Source organism: Bufo bufo, chromosome 8, assembly GCF_905171765.1.
Source record: "Bufo bufo chromosome 8, aBufBuf1.1, whole genome shotgun sequence".
NCBI lineage: Eukaryota > Metazoa > Chordata > Amphibia > Anura > Bufonidae > Bufo > Bufo bufo.
Genome location: NC_053396.1, coordinates 132,287,619 through 132,312,592, shown reverse-complemented (window position 1 = coordinate 132,312,592; position 24,974 = coordinate 132,287,619). Strand labels below are relative to the sequence as shown.

Below are 24,974 nucleotides of genomic sequence, written 5' to 3'. Positions count from 1 at the left end.
TGACACTTTTTTGCAGCCTAGGTGGGCAAAGGGGCCCATATTCAAAAGAGCACCTTTCGGATTTCACAGGTCATTTTTTACAGAATTTGATTTCAAACTCCTTACCACACATTTGGGCCCCTAGAATGCCAGGGCAGTATAACTACCCCACAAGTGACCCCATTTTGGAAAGAAGAGACCCCAAGGTATTCGCTGATGGGCATAGTGAGTTCATGGAACTTTTTATTTTTTGTCACAAGTTAGTGGAATATGAGACTTTGTATGAAAAAAAAAAAAAAAAAAAATCATCATTTTCCACTAACTTGTGACAAAAAATAAAAAATTCTAGGAACTCGCCATGCCCCTCACGGAATACCTTGGGGTGTCTTCTTTCCAAAATGGGGTCACTTGTGGGGTAGTTATACTGCCCTGGCATTTTCCAGGGGCCCTAATGTGTGGTAAGTAGGTAAATGACCTGTGAAATCCTAAAGGTGCTCTTTGGAATATGGGCCCCTTTGCCCACCTAGGCTGCAAAAAAGTGTCACACATGTGGTATCGCCGTATTCAGGAGAAGTTGGGGAATGTGTTTTGGGGTGTCATTTTACATATACCCATGCTGGGTGAGAGAAATATCTTGGCAAAAGACAACTTTTCCCATTTTTTTATACAAAGTTGGCATTTGACCAAGATATTTCTCTCACCCAGCATGGGTATATGTAAAATGACACCCCAAAACACATTCCCCAACTTCTCCTGAGTACGGCGATACCAGATGTGTGACACTTTTTTGCAGCCTAGATGCGCAAAGGTGCCCAAATTCCTTTTAGGAGGGCATTTTTAGACATTTGGATACCAGACTTCTTCTCACGCTTTGGGGCCCCTAGAATGCCAGAGCAGTATAAATACCCCACATGTGACCCCATTTTGGAAAGAAGACACCCCAAGGTATTCAATGAGGGGCATGGCGAGTTCATAGAAATTTTTTTTTTTTGGCACAAGTTAGCGGAAATTGATATTTTTAATTTTTTTCTCACAAAGTCTCCCGTTCCGCTAACTTGGGACAAAAATTTCAATCTTTCATGGACTCAATATGCCCCTCACGGAATACCTGGGGGTGTCTTCTTTCCGAAATGGGGTCACATGTGGGGTATTTATACTGCCCTGGCATTCTAGGGGCCCTAAAGCGTGAGAAGAAGTCTGGAATATAAATGTCTAAAAAATTTTACGCATTTGGATTCCGTGAGGGGTATGGTGAGTTCATGTGAGATTTTATTTTTTGACACAAGTTAGTGGAATATGAGACTTTGTAAGAAAAAAAAAAAAAATTCTGCTAACTTGGGCCAAAAAAATATCTGAATGGAGCCTTACAGAGGGGTGATCAATGACAGGGGGGTGATCAATGACAGGGGGGTGATCAATGACAGGGGGGGTGATCAATGACAGGGGGGGTGATCAATGACAGGGGGGTTGATCAATGACAGGGGGGTGATCAGGGAGTCTATATGGGGTGATCACCACAGTCATTGATCACGCCCCTGTAAGGCTTCATTCAGACGTCCGGATGCGTTTTGCGGATCCGATCCATCTATCAGTGCATCCGTAAAAATCATGCGGACATCTGAATGGAGCTTTACAGGGGGGTAATCAATGACAGGGGGGTGATCAGGGAGTCTATATGGGGTGATCACCACAGTCATTGATCACTCCCCTGTAAGGCTTCATTCAGACGTCCGGATGCGTTTTGCGGATCCGATCCATCTATCAGTGGATCCGTAAAAATCATGCGGACATCTGAATGGAGCTTTACAGGGGGGTGATCAATGACAGGGGGGTGATCAGGGAGTCTATATGGGGTGATCACCACAGTCATTGATCATGCCCCTGTAAGGCTTCATTCAGACGTCCGGATGCGTTTTGCGGATCGGATCCATCTATCAGTGCATCCGTAAAAATCATGCGGACATCTGAATGGAGCTTTACAGGGGGGTGATCAATGACAGGGGGGTGATCAGGGAGTCTATATGGGGTGATCACCACAGTCATTGATCACGCCCCTGTAAGGCTTCATTCAGACGTCCGGATGCGTTTTGCGGATCGGATCCATCTATCAGTGCATCCGTAAAAATCATGCGGACATCTGAATGGAGCTTTACAGGGGGGTGATCAGGGAGTCTATATGGGGTGATCACCACAGTCATTGATCACGCCCCTGTAAGGCTTCATTCAGACGTCCGGATGCGTTTTGCGGATCGGATCCATCTATCAGTGCATCCGTAAAAATCATGCGGACATCTGAATGGAGCTTTACAGGGGGTTGATCAATGACAGGGGTGTAATCAATGACAGGGGGGGTGATCAGGGAGTCTATATGGGGTGATAACCACAGTCATTGATCACGCCCCTGTAAGGCTTCATTCAGACGTCCGGATGCGTTTTGCGGATCCGATCCATCTATCAGTGGATCCGTAAAAATCATGCGGACGTCTGAATGGAGCTTTACAGGGGGGTAATCAATGACAGGGGGGTGATCAATGACAGGGGGGTGATCAGGGAGTCTATATGGGGTGATCAGGGGTGATCAGGGGCTAATAAGGGGTTAATAAGTGACGGGGGGGGGTGTAGTGTAGTGTAGTGGTGCTTGGTGGGACTTTACTGAGCTACCTGTGTCCTCTGGTGGTCGATCCAAACAAAGGGGACCACCAGAGGACCAGGTAGCAGGTATATTAGACGCTGTTATCAAAACAGCGTCTAATATACCTGTTAGGGGTTAAAAAAAACACATCTCCAGCCTGCCAGCGAACGATCGCCGCTGGCAGGCTGGAGATCAACTCTCTTACCTTCCGTTCCTGTGAGCGCGCGCGCCTGTGTGCGCGCGTTCACAGGAAATCTCGCCCATCGCGAGATGACGCATATATGCGTGACTCTGCGCAGGGCTGCCACCTCCGGAACGCGATCCTGCGTTAGGCGGTCCGGAGGTGGTTAACATACATGGATCAACTATCCTAAAAAGGCAATTATGGACTACTAACAGTAAGCAAACTAATTCCCAATGTGAATTTAGACTTGGATCAAACTCGGTGTCCCAGTATCCATTTCATTTTTTTCCTAGGAAAAACTTGAGATAAAGCCTTCCTACATAATTTCCCTCTCTTGGGATGCCGTCAGAGGTTTTGACTCACTTACTATGAGGTATTTATGGTTTCACTGTGCTTTCATAAGCAACCATTTAAAATAGAATCAAAATGGCTTTCAACCTGAAATCCATAAGTAAAACACATAAAAAAAAGTAAAACTGTAGGTAAAATTTAGGTTTGTTCCTAAAGATATAGGCCTAGTTCAAGATGTCCTAGATCATGTGTGGTTGTATCAAATGGTGAACGGAGGTAAAAGTCCTAATAGGTGATGTAAACATGGTAAAGAACAGGTCTAAGCTTTGAAAAAGGTCTCAAAATAATGAACTTTTTAGATGATCATGCCACACTTGTAAAATAAACTTTTGTGCCAGATTTTCAGTGTTAAAGAACCAGTGCTTTATTCACAGCAACAAAAATGTGCATGCTGAAATTTAGGATAATGAACAGTGTGCTTTCAAAGAAAGCGCTGCTATTGTGAGACAGAGGCACTTCAAACTTTAGAGGAAGAGCTCTATAAAGGGTTAAAATGGGGTTGTTAAAGGAAATTTCTGTAAATCACGTTTTTCTGTTAAACATGTTTTTAAATAATTTTTGGTAGTTATTTTTAATTTTCCATGTCATTTATAGTTAAACAAAAACCATAAAACCATGCAGTGTTCGCATTGGCCAGTAGGCCTAATAATAGGCGCCACTTCTTGGTCTGTACAGATCACTTTACTGCAGTTACTTGGTTAACTTTACAGCCTCATTATATCACCTCAGTGTACAGACAACACAGGGTCTACCATTCACAATAGGTGATATCACATCTTATCAGCTCCTTCCTGACCTCTGCACAGGTCACAGATCCTGCCTAGAAAAATATCCCATATAAGTCAAGGAGGTCCCCTCCTGACCATTGTGTCTATGGCCCATGGGGCTACCGAAAAGCTGTCCCATAATCATGTTCAGAAAATAGAATAAAAATAAATAAATCTTTAATAAGAAAACAAAAACAGATTAGATGAGATGTGTTGCTCTGGTTTTAACTGGCAGATTAAATGTCTGGCGACACATTTCCTTTAAGCACTCTCACTGTACTAGAGTTGGGGGGGGGGGGGGGGGGGTATGTATTGTGCCTAGCAGCTAGCTCCTGTCCAACATTTATTTTTCAGCAATAAGCTAGTCATACTATAGAGCCCACCAAAGCACCAGTTCTGGGAGCTATTAGCATCCATTAGGTTAACCCTTTATGTGCATCATACAGTAGATCCTCTTGGTTAAAGCACCTGTCCTGTGACAGAGGCACTTTAATCCAAGATCAAAGCATAGGTTCTCTGGACGCCATTTAGCAGTTTACTTCAAGATATCATCTTTCAGTAACTTTGCAAATACTGTTTGCTATACTGATCTTGAGGCACACGCACAGCCTCCAGGTTGCTAATGAAACCAGTCAAAAGCATATTAAGAGACGCACACTTAATAGCTTATGGGTATGTTCACACACAGGTTTTTCTGTGCGCTGGAAGAAAAAAAAAGTACAATCCACTTCTGGATTCCTCAGGGTTTTTTGGATGCAGTTTTTACTCTGACGCGGTTTTTCATCCTTCCCATTTCAATAAACTCTAGATGTGTTTTCTGTGTAAAGAATAGATATATCACTACTTTTTCACATGGGGCGGTTTTCAAATCCGCAAGCGGAAAGAAAGCGCTTGTGAATTGACAAGTGGTTTCCACTTTTAATTCAATAGGTATGAATTGCAAGTATTTTCAGTATGGTTTTTGGCTGTGGAATCTGCACCAAAATCCAGATAAAGTAAAACTCAAGATAAATGCTCAGATAACGAGGGGGTATTCTCAGGGCAGACATTGGTGGCATATCCCTAGAATATGCCACCACTGTCTGATTGGCAGGGTCCAAATCATATAAACAATAATGTTGGCTAGAAGTGCCATTGTCACTTTGCAGTTGGTTCAGCTTCACTTTTTCAGTCAGCTACATGCTTCGGCACGAATACGGGCCCACTGTTGCCACTTTGATACATGGGGGTCTGGCTACCACCAATCCCTAGAAAAGACATTGATGGCATATCATAGCAGTATGGGCCCACTTTGAATCCTGAGACAATCCCTTTAAAGGGAACCTGTCCCCTGGATTTTGTGTATAGAGCTGAGGACATGGGTTGCTAGATGGCCGCTAGCACATCCGCAATACCCAGTCCCCATAGCTCTGTGTGCTTTTATTGTGTAAAAAAACCAATTTGATACACATGCAAATTAACCTGAGATGTGTCAGAGCTTGAAAATATGACTCTTCTCTGGTCACACAAGTAAGATATGGCTCTTTTATGTTAATTTGCATAAAAGGCAGGAAGTACAAAAATACCTATTGAATTCGTCTGCAATCGAAATTAAAAGTGTAATTTATATGTTTGGGGTAACACAATGAACATTTAGAAACGCTCAGTGAGGGTAGCATAGTAGAGGTGACAGGTTCCCTTTAAGTGTAGCATCTAGTTCTACATTGAACCAAAAAGGATAGCTGGGATGTTAGACCAGAATGGACTGTAAAAGATGCTGTAACTCAAAACCAGTTGAAAGGGGTTTGGAAAGAACCACTTTAACCTTGACCTGCTTCCCGATGCTCGCTCGCTCATTCTCCTCCCGGCCTGTCATGCTCCGCTGGGCTTTCTCGCAGAAAACATCCAGTTTGACATCGCCTGCAGCCAATCACTGGCCATAGTAGTGACTGGCTCCCCTTACGTCATGACAAACGGTCACATGATGTAAGGGGATGTGGGCTCTGCCGTGGCCAGTGATTGGCTGCGGTGATGTCAAACCAGATGTTTTCAGTGAGAGGGAGCCCAGCGGAGCATCGCATATCAGGAGGAGAAGGAGCAGGGAGCCAGCACCAGTAAACAGATAAGTCTCTTTACAGGTCCAGCCAAGGGGAGGGGGGTTGTCACCCCTCCATTTTTGCACAACCCCTTTAAGTAAAGCAATGTGTTTGCAAAATTATCCTAGAAAATGGTGTTCAGCGAACCAGCTCTTTAATATCATATTTACTATAACTGTCACAATAAAGGAATCTCTCCCTAGACCTGGTGCTTTATTTTTTACAGAATACTCGCAAAACCCAGAACTACCTTAAAATGGCTTTCAACATTAACCTGAGCATCGCTCTGTGGGTAAATAATATAGAAGTATACAAGAGCCAGTATCCATAGCAAAAAAGGCAAGTATTTATATATATATTATCTATATAGGTTCTCTTGTTACCGATGGACATTAATATGGAATGGTGTTAGCCATACATTGTAAAAACCTTCATTTGTTTCTAACATCTCAAAGTATACCATGCAAGTTACAGAGGAACACCCTTCAAATTATGGACAGCATTGGTTAGAGTTATTATTGGTTCTATCACAAACTAATTTCCTTTCCAATCTCCAGATAAAACCTCTATATCTTCTACAGAGAGCAATCTTCTCCTTTAGACAGATGCTGAGATAGATTAAAAGAAGCTATAGAGAGAAAAGGAGAGAAAAACATGTGTAATTATCAAGAAAGAGAGATAGGATAAGAATACTGTTGTATTCAAAGAAATATAATTGGTGTTAAGAATTTTCAAAGGGATAAGTAAAGTATTAGAATGGCAGCATGACCTCAACAGATATGCAAATAATAACATTTTCCACTCCACTTAAAGCATGCCTCCAGTGAGAAATAGAAACTACACAGTGCTCGGAGATCCTCATGTGCAGAGCCTTTGTTTTGAAATATTAACCCTTTGTGTTGCAGACCTCTCCTTTCTCCTAATTTACTAACAGGAAGTTCTGCTGAGGCTGCTGTAATCACAGGACTTTATTAGCTAGCAAATAACCTCTAGAGACACACAAACAACTTAAAATTCCACCTAGGTAGGCTATCCAAATTAGGCTACTTTCACACTGGCGTTTTGGCTTTCCGTTTGTGAGATCTGTTCAGGGCTCTCACAAGCGGTCCAAAACGGATCAGTTTTGCCCTAATGCATTCTGAATGGAAAAGGATTCACTCAGAATGCATCAGTTTGCCTCAGTTCCGTCTCCATTCCGCTTTGGAGGCGGACACCAAAATACTGCATGCAGCGTTTTGGTGTCCGTCTGACGAAACTGAGCCAAACAGATTCATTCTGACACACAATGTAAGTCAATGGGGACGGATCCGTATTCTATGACACAATCTGGCACAATAGAAAACGGATCCGTCCTCCATTGACTTTCAATGGTGTTCAAGACGTATCCGTCTTGGCTATGTTAAAGATCATGCAAACGGTTGTATTATCTGAACTGATCCGTCTGTGCAGATCCATGACTGATCCGCACCAAACGCGAGTGTGAAAGTAGCTTTATTTTAACTATTTCTCGATCAGTCAGCTACTACTATTATAAATGGTGGAGGGAAAGTAGAGGGTTACATTAATTCCCCATATCCTATGACATTTTTAAGTTACTTACAATAGGATAATGTCATACATATGAATGGGGTTGTTTGTGCAGCACTTGAGATGAATGAGAAGGATGCTGATATGTTTGCCACATGTCAATATACTGTTAAAGTGGTTGTCTAGCTGGGACAACCATTTTTCAGACAGCAGTATTTCCAAAGATGCCCTGTATGTATTTTAAGATTTAAACACAACCTGTAAAATTAACTTTTATGTTCTGTGATGTCCTAAAAATAATAACTGGACAGTTAGGATATAGAGCTGATGGATACAGAAAGCACAAGTTGTAACAAGTAAGTTCTAAAATAATAAATGTACATTGGTTATACATTTACAGCCCCTTTTCTGTTGCAAAATTGTTTCACTTTATTAATTGAACAATCTTGTGATCTTATAGTAGATGAGACAAAAAAAAAAATAGACACCTGATTTAATGTCATTGTGGAAATTAACAAGGTATGTCATATTTAGAGCTATAGCTTCAACGAATGTGTGATGTTAAAGGGGCTGACCGCTTTTTACTTTTAATGGCCAATCCTGGCACCTCCGCTGATCAGCTGTTTGAATAGATGGCGGCACTCGTACGAGCACTGCCTTCTCTGCTCTGTATACCTGATCAACACAGCAATTGCAGTGGTGATCAGGTGTAATTACAGGCATGGCATCCCCATTAACTTCTATGGGAAAGCTCTGTCTGTTCAAGTAAATAGGACTGCAATTGGTGCGATGAGCATGTAAACAGAGCAGAGAAGGCAGCGCTATTATGACCACTGCCTTCTCTTCAAACAGCTGATCGGCAGGGGTGTTGGAAGTTTGACCCCTGATCCAATATAGATGACCTATCCTGAGGATAGGTCATCAACAGTAAAAAGCGGAAGCCCCTTTAGCTATTCCTAAGCCGACATCCCAGCTTGCTGATCATTGTAGCCACTTGTAGACATTATTGATTCAGTCAATCTATTAGTTGTGATCAACATTCATATGGTGGAAAGTTAGAAATTCATTCTTAACAATATTTGCAGAGCAATTCTATTAAATGACGACATAGCATTAAAACGTTGGGCGCATTTATATATGAAGTTCTGTCCCAGGTAACAACAGCGAAACAGCTGATAAACTCATGAAAGATCATCAAGGGCATTTCTCCCTTGGAATCATCAGGCAAAAAGGAGCTTAGCCTTTTAAACATCACACACTTAGAAGACCATTAATGTGAAGAAATGCTCTGTCAGGGTACTGAACTTTGCAGATTGTGCACAACGGGTTCACCTACATAGTTTAAAGTGAAGGCGCAGGCTTGAAGAAAACATGTTTAAATTTAGAATATATTAATAAATTGGCACAGAATTTGCAGCTCATCATTATAATCAATCGGCTTTATTTTTTAAACAAAGTTCCAAATCCCCTGCAGTCTCAGATGTAAAAAATAACGTTCTATTTACCTAGAGGAAGCCTAGGTGCTCACTGCATACTATATTGAAGTCAATTGTAGAAAGTATGCATCAAGCTCCCTCTAGGGCTGGCAGTAGGTAGCAAGTACAGGTGAAACTCGAAAAATTAGAATATCGTGCAAAGTTCTTTTATTTCAGTAATGCAACTTAAAAGGTGAAACTAATACTGTATATGAGATAGACTCATTACATGCAAAGTGAGACATTTCAAGCCTTTATTTGGTATAATTTGGAGGATTATGGCTTATAGCTTATAAAAACCCAACGTCACAATTTTGAGGTACCCTTTGCTCAGGGGGTATGGATTAATTAGCTGACTAGAGTGTGACACTTTGAGCCTAGAATATCGAACCTTTTCACAAAATTCTAATTTTAAGCTGCATTAATGCAATTCCTTTTAATTTGCATTACTGAAATAAATGGACTTTTGCACAATATTCTAATTTCACCTGTATATTACATTTTAAATGGAACTGGTCATCAGCTTCATGGTGCCTAACCAACAAGCAACATGACATTCAGAAAAGTTCCTTAATTGCAGAGAGCCGTTTTATTCTGAAACACTGCAGTGTTTAAGAGAAGACAGTTTTAAAAATGAGCCGTGCCAAGAGAGGTGTCCACTGTGAGGCTTTTCCCCACCCTCCTAGGCTTGATTGGCAAGTTTCTATACACAAATATAGCAGAGACCTGTCTTCTCCCTGTGCCCAGATTTTTTTTCTCTGAAATGCTGCAGCTCTCCGATGAGGGAGCGGGTCAGGAAATAACGCTGACCGTCGTTTGGGCAGCACACAACCAATTATAGTTTCCCTTTAAATGTGTCCATGCAGGGGGTTTGGAGCTCTGCTATAAAGGACTATAAAGATATATTACGACATTACAGGGGTTTTCCAAGATTATTAACCAATTGGCACAGAGCAGGGGGATTGTCTAAACTAATGGGGAAAAAAACAAAACAAAAAAACCCACATTATAAATATTCCACCACTACAGCGTCGCCGCTTCGGTCCCCACTGGGCCTACAGTAATGACATTATGGCCATCATGCGTGTGTCTGTTGTGCACGAACAGCACATGATTGTTGAGGCTAGTAATTGGTAGCAGTAGTCACCTAAGTGATGGATGTGACACCATTACTGTAGGACCAGCGCAGACCAGAGCGGCAGGGCATTTGTAAGATAAGGTTTTGAGTCATTATTTTAAACAGCCCCTTGGCCCGATTTTTTAAAAAACCTTGGAAAACCCCTTTAATATGAAATAAAAAAAATAAATACATGCTGGTAAAAGCAAGTTTTAATACTTTCCATGCTGCCTATTAGAGACTGTGGGGACTGGGCGCTGCTGGTATAAGACTTAGATGTAGTGATCTTAATCTCATCTTCTAAACTAAAGGATTTATCCCCGATTTCTCATGGAACCATCCTTCAAATTATTTCAATGTAGTTGCTTCTGAGTTTTCACCACTGCTTAAAACATTCTGTACATAATAATGGGACTAACCCGACCTCACTCCTCTGAATATTCATTTTATTTTTCAGAAGGCTCAGACAAAACAATGATATAAAACATTACATACAATAGATACAAATACACTTCTATAAAAAAAAGACTATAAGACAGTGACAAATAACATGTATTTTTTTTTATTACTTGAAGTTAACTGGTAAGACCAGCAAAACAGCTGATGACTAGATGTAAAGCAAGGTTACACCTCACAAATCAGTATTAACTGGCCGGGTACATTTTTACAAGGTAGGATATTTGTAGAAAACAGAATAGCTCATAGAATTATGAGGAAGGAGAGTGCATTGCGATTTCTGAGTGTTTTTCTTTTCTTCAGCCAGACTAAAGCTGGCCAAACAAATTAGACAGAAGTTGGTTGATGGTTGAACCGCATGGCTGCCAGGCCAGACCCTACAGGGAAATTTACTGGTGGGCCGATGCCTAGAGGGCCACTCAAGCCCTTGCCCACCATCCAGGTACATAAAGATCTGATGAGCTGAACATTAATTAAAGGGGTTATCCCATGATTATTGTAAAAAATTAAAATCCGATATCATACAGTACATGACAGTCTCTTTCTAAAAAAAAAAGCTACAACCAGCCCTGTACCTCACATGGATCCAGAGATCTCCGCATTCATTGCTCTACTCGATTTAAATCAGGGAGGGGGAGTGTCTTTTCTGCTGCAGCTAAGGGGGCGTGTCCATGCTCTTCCTATCACAGCTCAGGAGGCAGTTGAAGGATGAAACTGAGCATGTGCGGCCATCTCAGTGAGCAGGACAAAGAAATAAGAAAAAGAAGAAACAGCAGGTGGCGCTATACAGATATAGGTTATTGAATAACTCAGTGGCTATGCTTAATTTTTAAATACATGCAATTACAAAATAATTCAGATCCAGGTGCTGGTTTGAAAACTAGGATATTTTTCATGGGACAACCCCTTTAATTTAGGCAGCTCTTTGTGCTGTACTGTGGTATATGGTTCTGCTGAGGTAGTATTTTGTACTGCACTGTGGTATTGCTAGCCCTGCCTATTTCTGTTGCCCCGCCATCTGTCAATTGGAACCCTCTACAACACGGGGGCCACTTTTTTTTTTTTTTTTCAACCAGAGCCACTTTAAGTTCCCAGTCCACCCCTTTTTAACAGCAGTTGAAGAATCATATGGTGAACATTCGTTTTGCATCAGTCATAAACATTTTAGTGCATATTGTCCATTACAGTTTTTCAAACTGCCCATACACATTCAATGATCTTCCTGGGAACATTCTTTCAAAGATTTTTCATTCACAAAAAAAAAATCTTTCTTTGAATGAAAGATCTTTCATCCAAATGTCGAAAATATTAAACATGGTTGACTTCTTTTGAAACTATAAACGGTTAGTTAAAGGGGTTCTGCACTTTGTTTTAACTGATGATCTTTTCTCTGGCTAGATTATCAGCTTCTGATCGGCGGGGGTTCCGACACCCGGGACCCCCGCCGATCAGCTGTTTGGCAAGGCAGCGGCGCTCCAGCAGCGCCGCGGTCTTCTCACTGTTTACCGCTGGCCCAGTGACGTCACGACTAGTATCAACTAGTGTGGGCTAAGCTCTGTTCACTCGAATGGAGCTTAGCCCTCCCCACGCTAGTTGATAATAGTCGTGACGTCACTCGGCCAGTGGTAAACAGTGAGAAGGCTGTGGCGCTGAGCGCCGCTGCCTTCTCAAACAGCGGGGGTCCTGGGTGTTGGACCCCCGCCGAACAGAAGCTAATGATCTATCCAGAGGATAGATCATCAGTTAAAACAAAGGGCAGAACCACTTTAAGATTCTTAAAATTCAACAGATGAACTTTCTTTTAATTGAAATCGTCTGTTTTGATCAACTTTAGTCTGATGTGTATAGTCACATTTAGTTTTACTCTTTGCTAGCTGAAGATTAAAGAGGTTGCCTATTAGGACATACAGACATCAAGAGGTCCCCCCACTTGGCACCCCCTCTAGAAGCCAGAGCAGCTATTAAAGTTTGAATAGCTGCCTGTTCTATTACATTTACCCTTAGAGCATAAGTTTTTAGGTTGCTGAGGTTTCCCTTAGCAATAACAGCTGGTAGTTGGGTTCTGAAGCTGGCCCTTTAAAAAGTGCTTGACTTAATCGGGCAGCCTCATAAAATTTCAACTAATGCCATTACCGTGATTTAAAACGTGAAGAACACGTACACATACGATCTATACACCAACATTAGTGATTTACAATTTCAACATATATATCTTAAAGTTTCCTTAAAAATAAAAAATGTATTCAAAATACACAATACTTAAAGGGGTATTCTATTATGTGTCATTCATAACCTATATAATCTAATCACAGCTATCTTTAGAATGGGAAGGGTCCCCCAACCTGCTCCCCGTCTGGTGAGGCGGCCTCTAGATATTCCATAAAAGTTGAAGAGCAGAATACCTCTTTAGATGGATTCTCCAATTTCAACATTCTAAGGGCTCATGCACACAAACATTTTTTGTCAGTTTGCGATTTTTTTGCGGCCCGTATGCAAAACCATTAATTTCAAATGGGGCCGCAGATAAACGAAAATGACTGTGTGCATTCCGTATCCGTATGTCCGTTCCGCAAAATAATAAAATGTCCTATTCTGGTCCGTTTTGAGGACAAGGACAGGCATTGTTAAAACGATGTAACACAGACGTCACCCGTTTTTTTGTGGACCGCAAAATACATACGGTCGTGTGCATGAACCCTAATTATAAAATTGGTGCCCAACTAAACAGCTTGACCCTTTTCAATTTGATAGTTCCATGATTCGCCACTTCCACAGCTTCTGATATCAGCAATACTCATGTCCGCAGTTTTTTGACATGTCCAAATGACACATCAGAAAACAGTAAAACTGGAGAACCCATTACGACTATTAAACCTCCTACAGGATTACTGTAGTTAATCATTTTTAAACAACTGCTGCACAAAAATTGACATTTAACGATCCTTAAAGCAAACGAATATCAATGTGATTCGTAAAACATAGGTGCAATTTTAGGAAGGCATTTCCATCAGAGTGGTAATATTATTCAGTGCACAGCCAAGGGTTGCTGGAAAGAAAACAAAATGTACAAGAAAAATAATTAATTGTACAGAACACAGATCTAAGAGTAAAATCCATATAAAGAACAAAAACACAAAACAACGCATCTATGAATATACGTTTAAATTAAGTAGCTTCCGCTGTATAATTTAAAAGGGTTGTCCAGATGACACTAAATAATGCTCATCACACTACAATTATAGAGATAAAGAAATCCTGTTGTACATACTTGGGGGGAAAATTTCTCAAAAATGGTGCTAAGGAAAACAGGCTTCATGACCCACAGCAACCAATCAGTATGACCCTTTCATTTTCCAAAGGAGCTCTGAAAAATGAAAGCTGGAATCTGACTGGTTTCTATGGGCAACTAAGCCAGTTTTCCTTTGCACTAGTTCTGATAAATCTCCCTCTTAGTGTGAATGTGCTGTACTACAGCATCCAGTACATTAATACAACAATAATTTGCGACCTTTTAGGCTTCTCACCACTTTTCAGGGTTTTAGTAGAGGCGGAGCTTGGCACGATCCGTTAGATTTACTATAATTTACCCCAGAAGCTGGCGTAAGTTCTAGCTGAAGTATATGCCACCCGGGGGAGGAAGGGGGAAGCTGCTTATGCAGCCAGTTATTTTCGTTAAAATGTAGAAGCGAGAAATGTCGCTTACCCATTCACAAGACTCTGAAACGACTACCCAAAATTGCAGTGACTAACAAGAAGAAGCAGATGGAAGGGAGTAACATGACTTGTGGACTATTTGGAGTCATGTTACTGGACTATGGGTCTGCATAGGAGCTACGGTACATTCACAAATCAGCGGAATATTTTCTAACACTGCTTGCAAAGTTGCTTCATTTTTTAAATTTTTTTTTTAATTTATTCATTACATTTTTTTGCAAAAGTACAAATGGTCTTGAAATGTCAAGAACAGGGGATATGCCAGTATAGGAAACATGGTATGGCAAAATTCAGTCTTGGGAATGCAAGCAAATGAAGACCTAAATTAAATGTGACGCAATCAAGCAAAACACATTGTCAAGTTTATTTATTCACATGGAACTTGCAAAATTTGAAATACACAAATATATAAAAAAGTTGTGATGTTTTTTAGACGAAATAAACCAATAAATGTGATTGTTCGCTACACAGCTCACTCGGAGTTGTTTGTACTGTAGTAGATTCCTTTTTGAATCTGGAAAGTTTCCAATTGACATAGGAATGCTAGAAAATGAATCTGTAGCTCTGATAAACTATAGGGAAAAACACAGTAAATATCTTTGGGACCAGTGAACAACATAGATAGGAGAGGGAACGAGTGGATGTCAGTGGAGCATATTTTAAATGGATTTATTAGCAGTACATGCAAAAAAGCAAACAAAATTGAGGGGAAATAAAATGCGCATCAGTGCCATTCCTTGTAGAAATCATAAAGTCTTCTACAAGCTGCCACGAATTCAGGCTTTCATGCAAAGAAAAAGACGGTGATGGGTTGGGTGCAGATGATATGATAAAGAAACATGGGGAAATCAATGCAATGTGCCAAAGTGATATGCATTACAGGAAACCAGAACTGTGAATGAAACAGAAATAATAAAAATGGATTAATGATATCATTAGAATAAAAAAAATCATAATGGTTAGCACAGAAAGCATGCAAGGTAAAGATGGTTTTGTTGAACTTTTACAAAAAAGTTACTGACTTGCAGTGTGCATACAGGTTATACATGCAGTAACACAGCTTTGGCACAAGGTGGCCCCAATCAGCAGAAAACACTGCAGGTTTTTCGGCATAGGTTCTGCAGATCACGTATATAGTCAGGGTTCTGTTTAAAGCATGTTTGGTGTGTACATTTGGGGGGTCATTTATTAAGACTGGCGTCTATAACCCCTACACTGGAGGTGGATCTGCCGAAGTTATGTACAGGCGCCAGTCTAAATCTATGCCAGCTCCCTTGCTGGCGTAGATTTAGAACATTTTCTATGGCTAAAACATTTTCTATGGCATAGAAAATGATAAATGAGACTATCTGCTGCTGTCAAAAAATGATTCAGTATAGGATAGAGCGATGGTATAACAATCGCTCCTCGGTATACCGAGAAGGAGATCGCTGCATGTAATAGAAGAGGTCTCCTTCGCTAGCGAGCAGGCAATTGCCGGGAAGGGACGATTCCTTCCTGACAATCGACTGTTAAATCGGGCTAATACAGCCTTAAAGAGGACCTTTCACTAGAATAAAACATCTAAACTAACTATACAGACATGGAGGGCGGCGCCCAGGGATCCCCCTGCACTTACTGTTATCCCCGGGCGCCGCTCCGTTCGCCCGGTATAGCCTCCGGTATCTTCATAGTTAGGCTCCACCCAGGGGAACCTTCCGACGTCTCATTCTCCCATGCTGTATCGCTGGCCAATCGCAGCGCTCAGCTCATAGCCTGAGAGGCTTTTTTTTCTCTCAGGCTATGAGCTGAGCGCTGCGATTGGCCAGCGCTACAGCATGGGAGAATGAAACTACGGCAGGTTCCCCTGGGTGGAGCCTAACTATGAAGATACCGGAGGCTATACCGAGCGAACGGAGCGGCGCCCGGGGATAACAGTAAGTGCAGGGGGATCCCTGGGCGCCGCTCTCCATGTCTGTATAGTTAGTTAAGATGTTTTATTCTAGTGAAAGGTCCTCTTTAAAGGTGGTTATCCCATGACTAATGTAATATAGTACATGACAGTCTCTTTCTAACAAAGCACCAGCCCTGTACCGCCCATGTATCCAGAGTTCTCTCCATTCATTGCTCTGCTAGATTTATATCAAGCTGGCAGCTCAAGGGAGTGTCTTTTCTGCTACAACTAAGGGGGCGTGTCTCAGCTCTCCCTATCACAGCTCAGGAGGCAGACGAAGGATGAAACTGAGCATGTGCGGCCTTCTCAGTGAGCCAGACAAAGAAATAAAAAAACAAAAAAACAGCAGGTGGCGCTCTACAGATACATTATATTGAATAACTTAGTGGCTATGCTAAATGTTTAATTACATGCAATTACAAAAGTATTCAGATCCAGGTGCTGGTTTGAACACTATAGAATATTTTTCATGGGACAACCCCTTTAAGTTTACGCCATTTATAGGATTAGCAAGTCTGTCCCATTCTTTTTACAGATGAAGGCAAATATGCACCAAGCCAGTTGTTCTAGTCTTTATACTTTGTCATTTCAGAGGTTAAAGGGGCTGCCTGTGAATTGAAGTAATTCAGCTAAACAGGAGGAAATACTAGAAAATAAAAACAGTACCTGTTAAATCCCCTGCGGCTCCAGTGGTACCTGCTGGTCTCATGGCATATTATAGAGGAGGTCTACGATTGACTGAAGCGGTCATGAGGATATATGGCATGAGGAAATTTAACAGGGACCATCACAGACACTGAAGAAAACCGGATTTTCTCTCTGCCAGTACCCACTAGAAGGCCTGCGGCTACCAGCAGCTATTTTGGCAGTATTTTTCTAAGTGAGGAGCAGATTTAGTTTTTTTTCATATGCAACCAGACTGTTCACATGAAGAATAGCTCTGGTGGTTTTTAACAGCTATTCCAATGCAATTTATCAACATAATAATTTATCAAACTCAAATTTATATAATAAAGTACCCTGTGTTATAGGTAGGTCTACGACTATTTGGTTCTATGTGATATGTCCAAGACATACTGTTGTACAGTAAACTACCCTCTCCATGGGGAACAGGAAGCAATCCCACTCAATCAGAATGTAAGCTATGGGCCTGTCAATAGGAATAAATATTTTCCGATTTATATAATAATATTTCGTTTAAGGTGTATTTTCTTATTGCATTTCCTTCCTCTCCTTTGCTTGGGACAATAGCCGATTGTACCCTAGACATTTCCAACACAGGCAGTAACAGGAAGCTTTACACAGGCATTCAGCGCTCACTGTGGCTCTGCTGAAAAGCACATTCAGCAGGAAAAAAACATGTATATGCAGGTGGTAAAAAATCCTATTATAGGCTGAAAAATCTACTGATTTACTGTGAAATGCACTAGCACAGGCAATCTAAGGCTCTGTTCATCAGCAAGAATACATAAGGAAAATGTCCCAACATATCAAACAGAAGGCTCCAACATATGCCACTGTACACTGGCAAACAATGCTACAGAAATGGATGTAAAAAAATAAAATATATATATTTATAGTAGGTCCCATCTGATAAGAAGCTACCTTGTCGTCTGGTAGGTGGGCCCAACATATTTTTGATCAATAATATGCGCTAAGAGCTTCTTTACTGCTTATTAGCAAGTATTGGCGTCGTGTATTTGACCCTGTTCACACATTCACCTGTTCACTCAGTCTTAGTGCATTTAGTGGTGTGCTGCTACTTATATATATACATACACTCACCTAAAGAATTATTAGGAACACCTGTTCTATTTCTCATTAATGCAATTATCTAGTCAACCAATCACATGGCAGTTGCTTCAATGCATTCAGGGGTGTGCTCCTGGTCAAGACAATCTCCTGAAATCCAAACTGAATGTGAGAATGGGAAAGAAAGGTGATTTAAGCAATTTTGAGCGTGGCATGGTTGTTGGTGCCAGACGGGCCGGTCTGAGTATTTCACAATCTGCTCAGTTACTGGGATTTTCACGCACAACCATTTCTAGGGTTTACAAAGAATGGTGTGAAAAGGGAAAAACATCCAGTATGCAGCAGTCCTGTGGGCAAAAATGCCTTGTGGATGCTAGAGGTCAGAGGAGAATGGGCCGACTGATTCAAGCTGATAGAAGAGCAACGTTGACTGAAATTGGAATCATATATTCAGTATATTCAGTGTATACTTGCTTGTATAATGACTAAAAGTTTGCTTAACAAAATGGCCCCTGATGAAACTGCCAACACCCACACTAATCCCTTACTAAACACTTTATGATATTGCTGACTTTTGCTATTGTCTTGTGATATGTGATACGTGACAACTGGTCAAATAATGTGACAATGAGATCAACCAGCTGAGTCATAAAGTTCCCCTTATTACCCTATATAAACCCATGTATCGCTAATAATAAACGGAACATCTAGCATTGACTTCTCTGTGACAGTCTGTGTGTGATTTCTCTCGGCGTACGTATGCCTACCATTTGATATCGATTCGGAGCAGTACATCAACCTAGCCTGACTATTGGATCAGAACCAGAATCAGAACATTTGGCGCCCAACGTGGGGCCCGAAAGGATTGGACCTCCTGCTGACGTACCCCCAGAGACTGGACCCGGAGAGACGAGCCAACGGACACCGGGACTGCAGCCCGTAATAAGAGGTGAGAAAATATATTCATCTTACCTATCTGTGTCCCTTGGCCTAGTCTATCCATATTCGTTCTAGGGAGGGGTGCACCGGCAGTGAGGTATCCTCCGGGGCATGATAGTAAGAACCCCATATTGTATTGATAAAGCTTGATGTACTGTGTTTTATTATTTTTATGTGTATGGTTGGTTTTTCTGTAAGGAGAGGCATAGACTGACAGAACAACAGAAAAGAAGTCTCCCAAGTGCCTACATTGAGGGGTAACCCCGGTGTGTGACCCCAAGAAATAGTAGAAGGGAAGGAGACGGCTTGCTGATAACCTAGTGTGTGTTAATCTCAAGCTCAAGGCGTTTGTTTGTCAGTGTCTGTGCTATCCAATTATCAGAAACAAAAAGAGAAGGCTCCAGAACGTGTTTTAAGAGAAGGCCCCAGAACGTGTTTTTAGCATAATGGGTAACCAAGAAAGTGTCCCGAAGGGCTATTGTTCACCTGAACAATACGTGGCGGACCGGAGAGGAAAACGTCATGTTAAAAGATTGGGCCAGTTAGAAAAAAGTTATGATATTGCAAAAGGGGGTATATTGTGTTCTGCTACATGGCAGACATTATTGACTGAAAAGAGAGGTAAATTGCAAGACGACAAGTTGATAGATACAGTCAGGGTGTGGCTGGACTGTAGCAAAGAATTTGAACAGACAAAAGGAGATGTAATGTTTGATGAAAAGTCAGGACGCCATTATTATCGACCTGGCCTAGTATTAGCGCGGGAACAGCCACCGCCCTATAATGGCGCCGCAGAGAAGGAAAGGGGAAGTTGGTTTTGTACAGTGTGTGGTCAGCAGCAGCCTGCCCTCCGTGTTACGTGCTTAGCCTGTGGTGCTCCACGCCCACATGACCACACCCCTTTAGCTCCCCAGCACGTCCCACCAGTCCCGGCAATGACGCCATCTTGTCCTCAGCCAACGCCCAAGGCTGGACTTGTAATTTCCCCTAAACCTGTCAAGTCCCAAGTCACTAACATATACCCCATTATAAATTCTGACGGCACCTACATGCCGCCACCCAGACCAACGGTGCCTGCTCGTATAATGATGCTAGGAAAGGACGGCGTAAGTCAGGAGGATCAGGATGGGGAGGAATCTAAAGAGGAGGCAAGGGAGGAATCGCAGGTGACGGTGGACTTTACCACAAATCCTGGTCTAGGGCAAACTCCGTTACGAGGGTCGGGTATGCAGCCCTTCTCTGATGTCTCCTCCCCAATTACCCCGGGAGCAAATGACTATTTCCAAAATCAGATTGAACAGTTGCAAAGAGACGTCCATGATTTAGAACGAGGGAATTTGGAAGTTATAAAGGAAGCATTGTTAAGCACCCGCCCAGTCGGGCCACCTAAGTATGTGTCTTTCACCCCCCAGCAGTTGTTCACCATAGTGAACCTCATGCCAGACCCAGATACGCACCCTATGCCTTTTTACAGAAAATTGTCACAAGTATATCAGACATACGGGTGTACTTGGTCAGACTTGCAAAGTATTGTAGAAAATAAGACTGGCGAGTATTCCTCACTCATAATGGATCATATACGCCAGCCGGAGCTCCGTGGAGCAAATTTTGACACTCGAGATCCAGAATCCGGTGACCCTTTCATCCAACAATTATTTAAGTGGGCAAAGGATAAATTAGCAGAACAATCCACCACTCTACAAGATATGGTACAGGATAAAGCAGAGTCAGTAGAGAAGTTTGCTCAGAGAGTTAGACAGAATTATAAAGATATGGGATTCAGTCTAAATGAACCTGTGCACCTGAGACTTCTGGCCCGATCATTTGTAGATGGCCTTAGGCCAGACCTAAACAAAGCTCTTGTTACCTGTCGCCCAGAATGGAAATCATTAACATTAGAAATCTTAGAACAAATTGCAAAAGGACTAGAGAGCAATACCAAGAAAACCCGCACAGCAGTCATGACAGAAGAGGAGAGAGAGGAAAGGCCCCCACCCCGTGTCTGTTATGGGTGCGGCAAGCCAGGACACATAAAGAGGAACTGCCGCTCCAGACATCTGTGGCCAGCAGCCCAGAGTCAAAGAGGAACTCCTCCTCCATGGCCAGCTCCGCCCCAATAGGATATTGGCAAACCAGTGCTGCTGGGAGGGGACACTTCGTGTATGGCAGTCTCTGCCCCTCCTGCTGGCCCCGCCCCTCGAATCACCCTCGATGTGGCGGGGAAGGAACTCTCATTCCTTGTAGACACTGGTGCAGCCCGCAGTGTGTTATGCGAGACCGCCATACTCCCTTCTTGGCTCACAGATATCCATTTACCCTGTTCTGGTTTAGAAGGGGTCACCCAACACAACCCTGTTACTAAGCCTCTCTTGATCACTCCCTCCACTAAGTCCCGAGGCCAATCCCCACAGTTGCATCTACCCACTGGAGTAATGTCACAATTTGTTGTAAGCCAGACATGCCCTTTTAATTTACTAGGTTCAGATTTCCTTCAGAAAGTCCGGGCTAACATTCAATTCAAAGAAAATGGTACAGTTGCCCTAGGTACCGCACTGTGTCCTGAAGAAACCTGCCTCATGATGGCATTAGTAGCTCAGCCCCCTGAATTACCCGAACAAGGGGATACGTTGCAAAGCATTTTGCACCTTATCCCTGACACCCTTTGGACAAAGGGTCCCCAGGACGTTGGGCGTCTCAAGGTCCAGCCAGTCACTGTAACCTTGAAGGATCCCAACTTACTACCATACAAAGCCCAATACCCTCTTTCCATTTCCCAGAGAGATGCCATCACTCTCCAGATACAGGCTCTTCTCGCAAATGGGGCTATCAAAATTACCACTTCACCGTGTAACACACCTTTATATCCAGTCAAAAAGAAAAGGGAAAAAGGACAGCCTCCTGTATATCGCATGGTCCAAGACCTACGAGCAATCAATGAAGCTACGGTCTTTGAAACCCCCATTGTTCCAAATCCCCACACCTTGCTTGCTAGCATTCCTCCTACAGCCACTTTCTTCACAGTCATTGATCTGGCAAATGCCTTCTTCTCTGTCCCATTGCATGTTGACTCTCAATTTCTTTTTGCTTTTACCCATGATGGAAAACAATACACCTGGACAGTTTTGCCTCAAGGAGCTCAGAATAGTCCTTCCTGCTTTAGCAAGGCAATGGCTTTCATCTTACACCCATGGCAGGCAGCACACCCTGAGGTGGAACTCTTACAATATGTGGATGATTTACTTCTTTGTGCTGACTCACACCCCGTCTGCCTGGACTCATCTACCTCACTTCTCCAATTCCTGGCAGATGCTGGGTGTAAAGTCTCACGTTCCAAATTGCAGTTATGTCTTCCAAAAGTTGTTTTCCTAGGCCACTGCATCTCACAAGGCAGTAAGCACCTTACGGATGCCAGAAAAAAAGCAGTCTCAGACATCCCACTGCCGGATACCCCTCACCAACTGCAGACCTTTATGGGTCTAATTTCATACTGTAGGCCGTGGATCCCTGATGCATCCGTTCTGATGCAGCCACTGTATGACTGCATACCCCGTGTTGCTACTGTCCCTTTCCAAATGACTGCAGAGGCCATAGAAGCATTCGAATCTCTCAAACAAGCCATTATCACTGCCCCAGCTCTTGGCATTCCTAACTATAAACTTCCTTTCCGCCTTTATGTCATGGAACGCCAGGGTCATGCAACAGGAGTTCTCACCCAAAGCCATGGAGGTCGTAATAGACCTCTAGGTTACTTTTCAAAACGTCTAGACCCTGTAGCCAGAGCCACCCCTTCCTGTGTCAGGGCCGTTCATGCTGCTAGTTCCCTTTTGAACGCCACCGCTGACATTATCCTAGGACACCCCCTCACCATCATGGCTCCTCATGACATCTCGGCTATCCCAACGTGGGATAACCACTTGTTACAACCGAGGTATGCAGCAAAGCATTTGTGAAGCCTCAACACGCACAACCTTGAGGCGGATGGGCTACAACAGCAGAAGACCCCACCGGGTACCACTCATCTCCACTACAAATAGGAAAAAGAGGCTACAATTTGCACAAGCTCACCAAAATTGGACTGTTGAAGACTGGAAAAATGTTGCCTGGTCTGATGAGTCTCGATTTCTGTTGAGACATTCAAATGGTAGAGTCCGAATTTGGCGTAAACAGAATGAGAACATGTATCCATCCTCTGATGGCTACTTCCAGCAGGATAATGCACCATGTCACAAAGCTCGAATCATTTCAAATTGGTTTCTTGAACATGACAATGAGTTCACTGTACTAAAATGGCCCCCACAGTCACCAGATCTCAACCCAATAGAGCATCTTTGGGATGTGGTGGAACGGGAGCTTCGTGCCCTGGATGTGCATCCCTCAAATCTCCATCAACTGCAAGATGCTATCCTATCAATATGGGCCAACATTTCTAAAGAATGCTATCAGCACCTTGTTGAATCAATGCCACGTAGAATTAAGGCAGTTCTGAAGGCAAAAGGGGGTCCAACACCATATTAGTATGGTGTTCCTAATAATTCTTTAGGTGAGTGTATATACACACTGAGTAGTATACTTTTTGCAGGGATACCTAGGCATATAAAAAGGTGCAGCCTACTGAGCTTTTCTATACAGTAAAAATGTTTTACAACACATATGGACAGACCAGTCTAATGGAGGCCAAATAGACACTGTTTTGGCCTCTGTCAGGTAAATGGGGTCCTATGGATACATTTCATGAATGAACACTGCAGATACAGTATGAACAGAGCCTTATCTAAGTACTATGTGGCAGCTGAGGGTCTTTAGGGTAAATCCAGAAACTATGAACAGCATCAGATGAACAAAACACATGGCCAAACATCAAGAAACACTACTGACAATGCAAGACTTTAAACACAAGTCATACCAGCATTAGTAACCCTTATCTTATCACTCAGATGGGATCTACAGTGGTGGCCAGAAGTTTTGAAACTGACACAAACTGTGGTTTTCAAAAAGTTAGCTGCTTCAGTGTTTTCAGATCTTAATGTCAGATATTTCTATGGTATACAGAAGTACAATTATAAGCATTTTGTTTGTTTTTTAACTTTCCAGTGTTAACCCTTCTTTTTCAAGACTTCTGCAATTGGTCCTGGCATACTGGATACCAGCTTCTGGGTCAAATCCTGACTGATGGCAAATCATTCTTGCCTAATCAGTGCCCGGAGTTTATAACCATTTCTGTGTTTTTGTTTGTCCACTCACTTTTGAGGATTGACCACAAGTTCTCAAAAGGGATTGAGATCTGGGGAGTTTCCTGGCCATGGACTCAAAATGTCAATGTTTTGTTAACCAAGCCACTAAGGGTACTTTCTCACTTGCGGCAGAGGATTCCGGCAGGTAGTTCCGTCGCTGGAACTGCCTGCCGGATACGTCAAAACGTATGCAAACTGATGGCATTTGTCAGACGGATCAGGATCCTGATCCTTATGACAAATGCATTGAAATGCCGGATCCGTCTCTCCCGTGTCATCTGGAAAAACGGATCCGGCATTTATTTTTTTTCACATTTTTTGCAGTCTGAGCATGTGCAGACCTCAATGCCGGATCAGTTTTGCCAGAACACTCGGGGCCGGATCTGGCATTAATGCATGTCAATGGGAAAAAATGTTGGATCCGGAATTCCGGCAAGTGTTCCGGAATTTTGGACGGAGATAAAACCGTAGCATGCTGCGGTATTATCTCCGTCCTGAAAAGTCAAAAAGACTGAACTGAAGACATCCTGAACGGATTGCTCTCCATTCAGAATGCATTAGGATAAAACTGATCAGTTCTTTTCCGGTATTGAGAAAAATCAATGCCGAAAAAAAATAACGCTAATGTGAAAGTGCCCTTAGTTGTCACTTTTGCCTGGTAACATGGTGCTCCATCATGCTGAGAAAAAAGCACTGTTCATCACCAAATTGCTCCTGGATCATTAGGAGAAGTTGCTCTTGAAGGATGTTTTGATACCATTCTTTATTCATGGCAGTGTTCTTAGTGACCACACTCCCTTGGATGAGAAGCAACCTCATACAGTCTGAAAGGGGCTTCATTA

The 24,974-nt window shown here is 42.4% G+C and overlaps 1 protein-coding gene across 9 annotated transcripts in view; it reads right to left on the bottom strand.

The window, feature by feature from the left end:
- Positions 1-6,146: 6,146 nt before the first annotated feature.
- The window catches only part of SEPTIN6 (septin 6), a 154,675-nt gene continuing 135,847 nt past the window's right edge, over positions 6,147-24,974 (bottom strand). For 6 of the 9 annotated variants that reach the window (XR_005780720.1, XR_005780719.1, XM_040442160.1 and 3 more), the window contains one exon: positions 14,628-15,169. Coding sequence is in view for 4 of the 9 variants with exons in the window: in XM_040442156.1 (XP_040298090.1) it covers positions 15,154-15,169 (16 nt within the window). In the remaining 5 variants the exon portion in view is untranslated. Of the gene's footprint in view, positions 6,617-12,335; positions 13,610-14,627; positions 15,170-24,974 lie in introns of those variants that run through there. The other 3 variants (XM_040442162.1, XM_040442155.1, XM_040442157.1) reach the window with 2 other exon arrangements.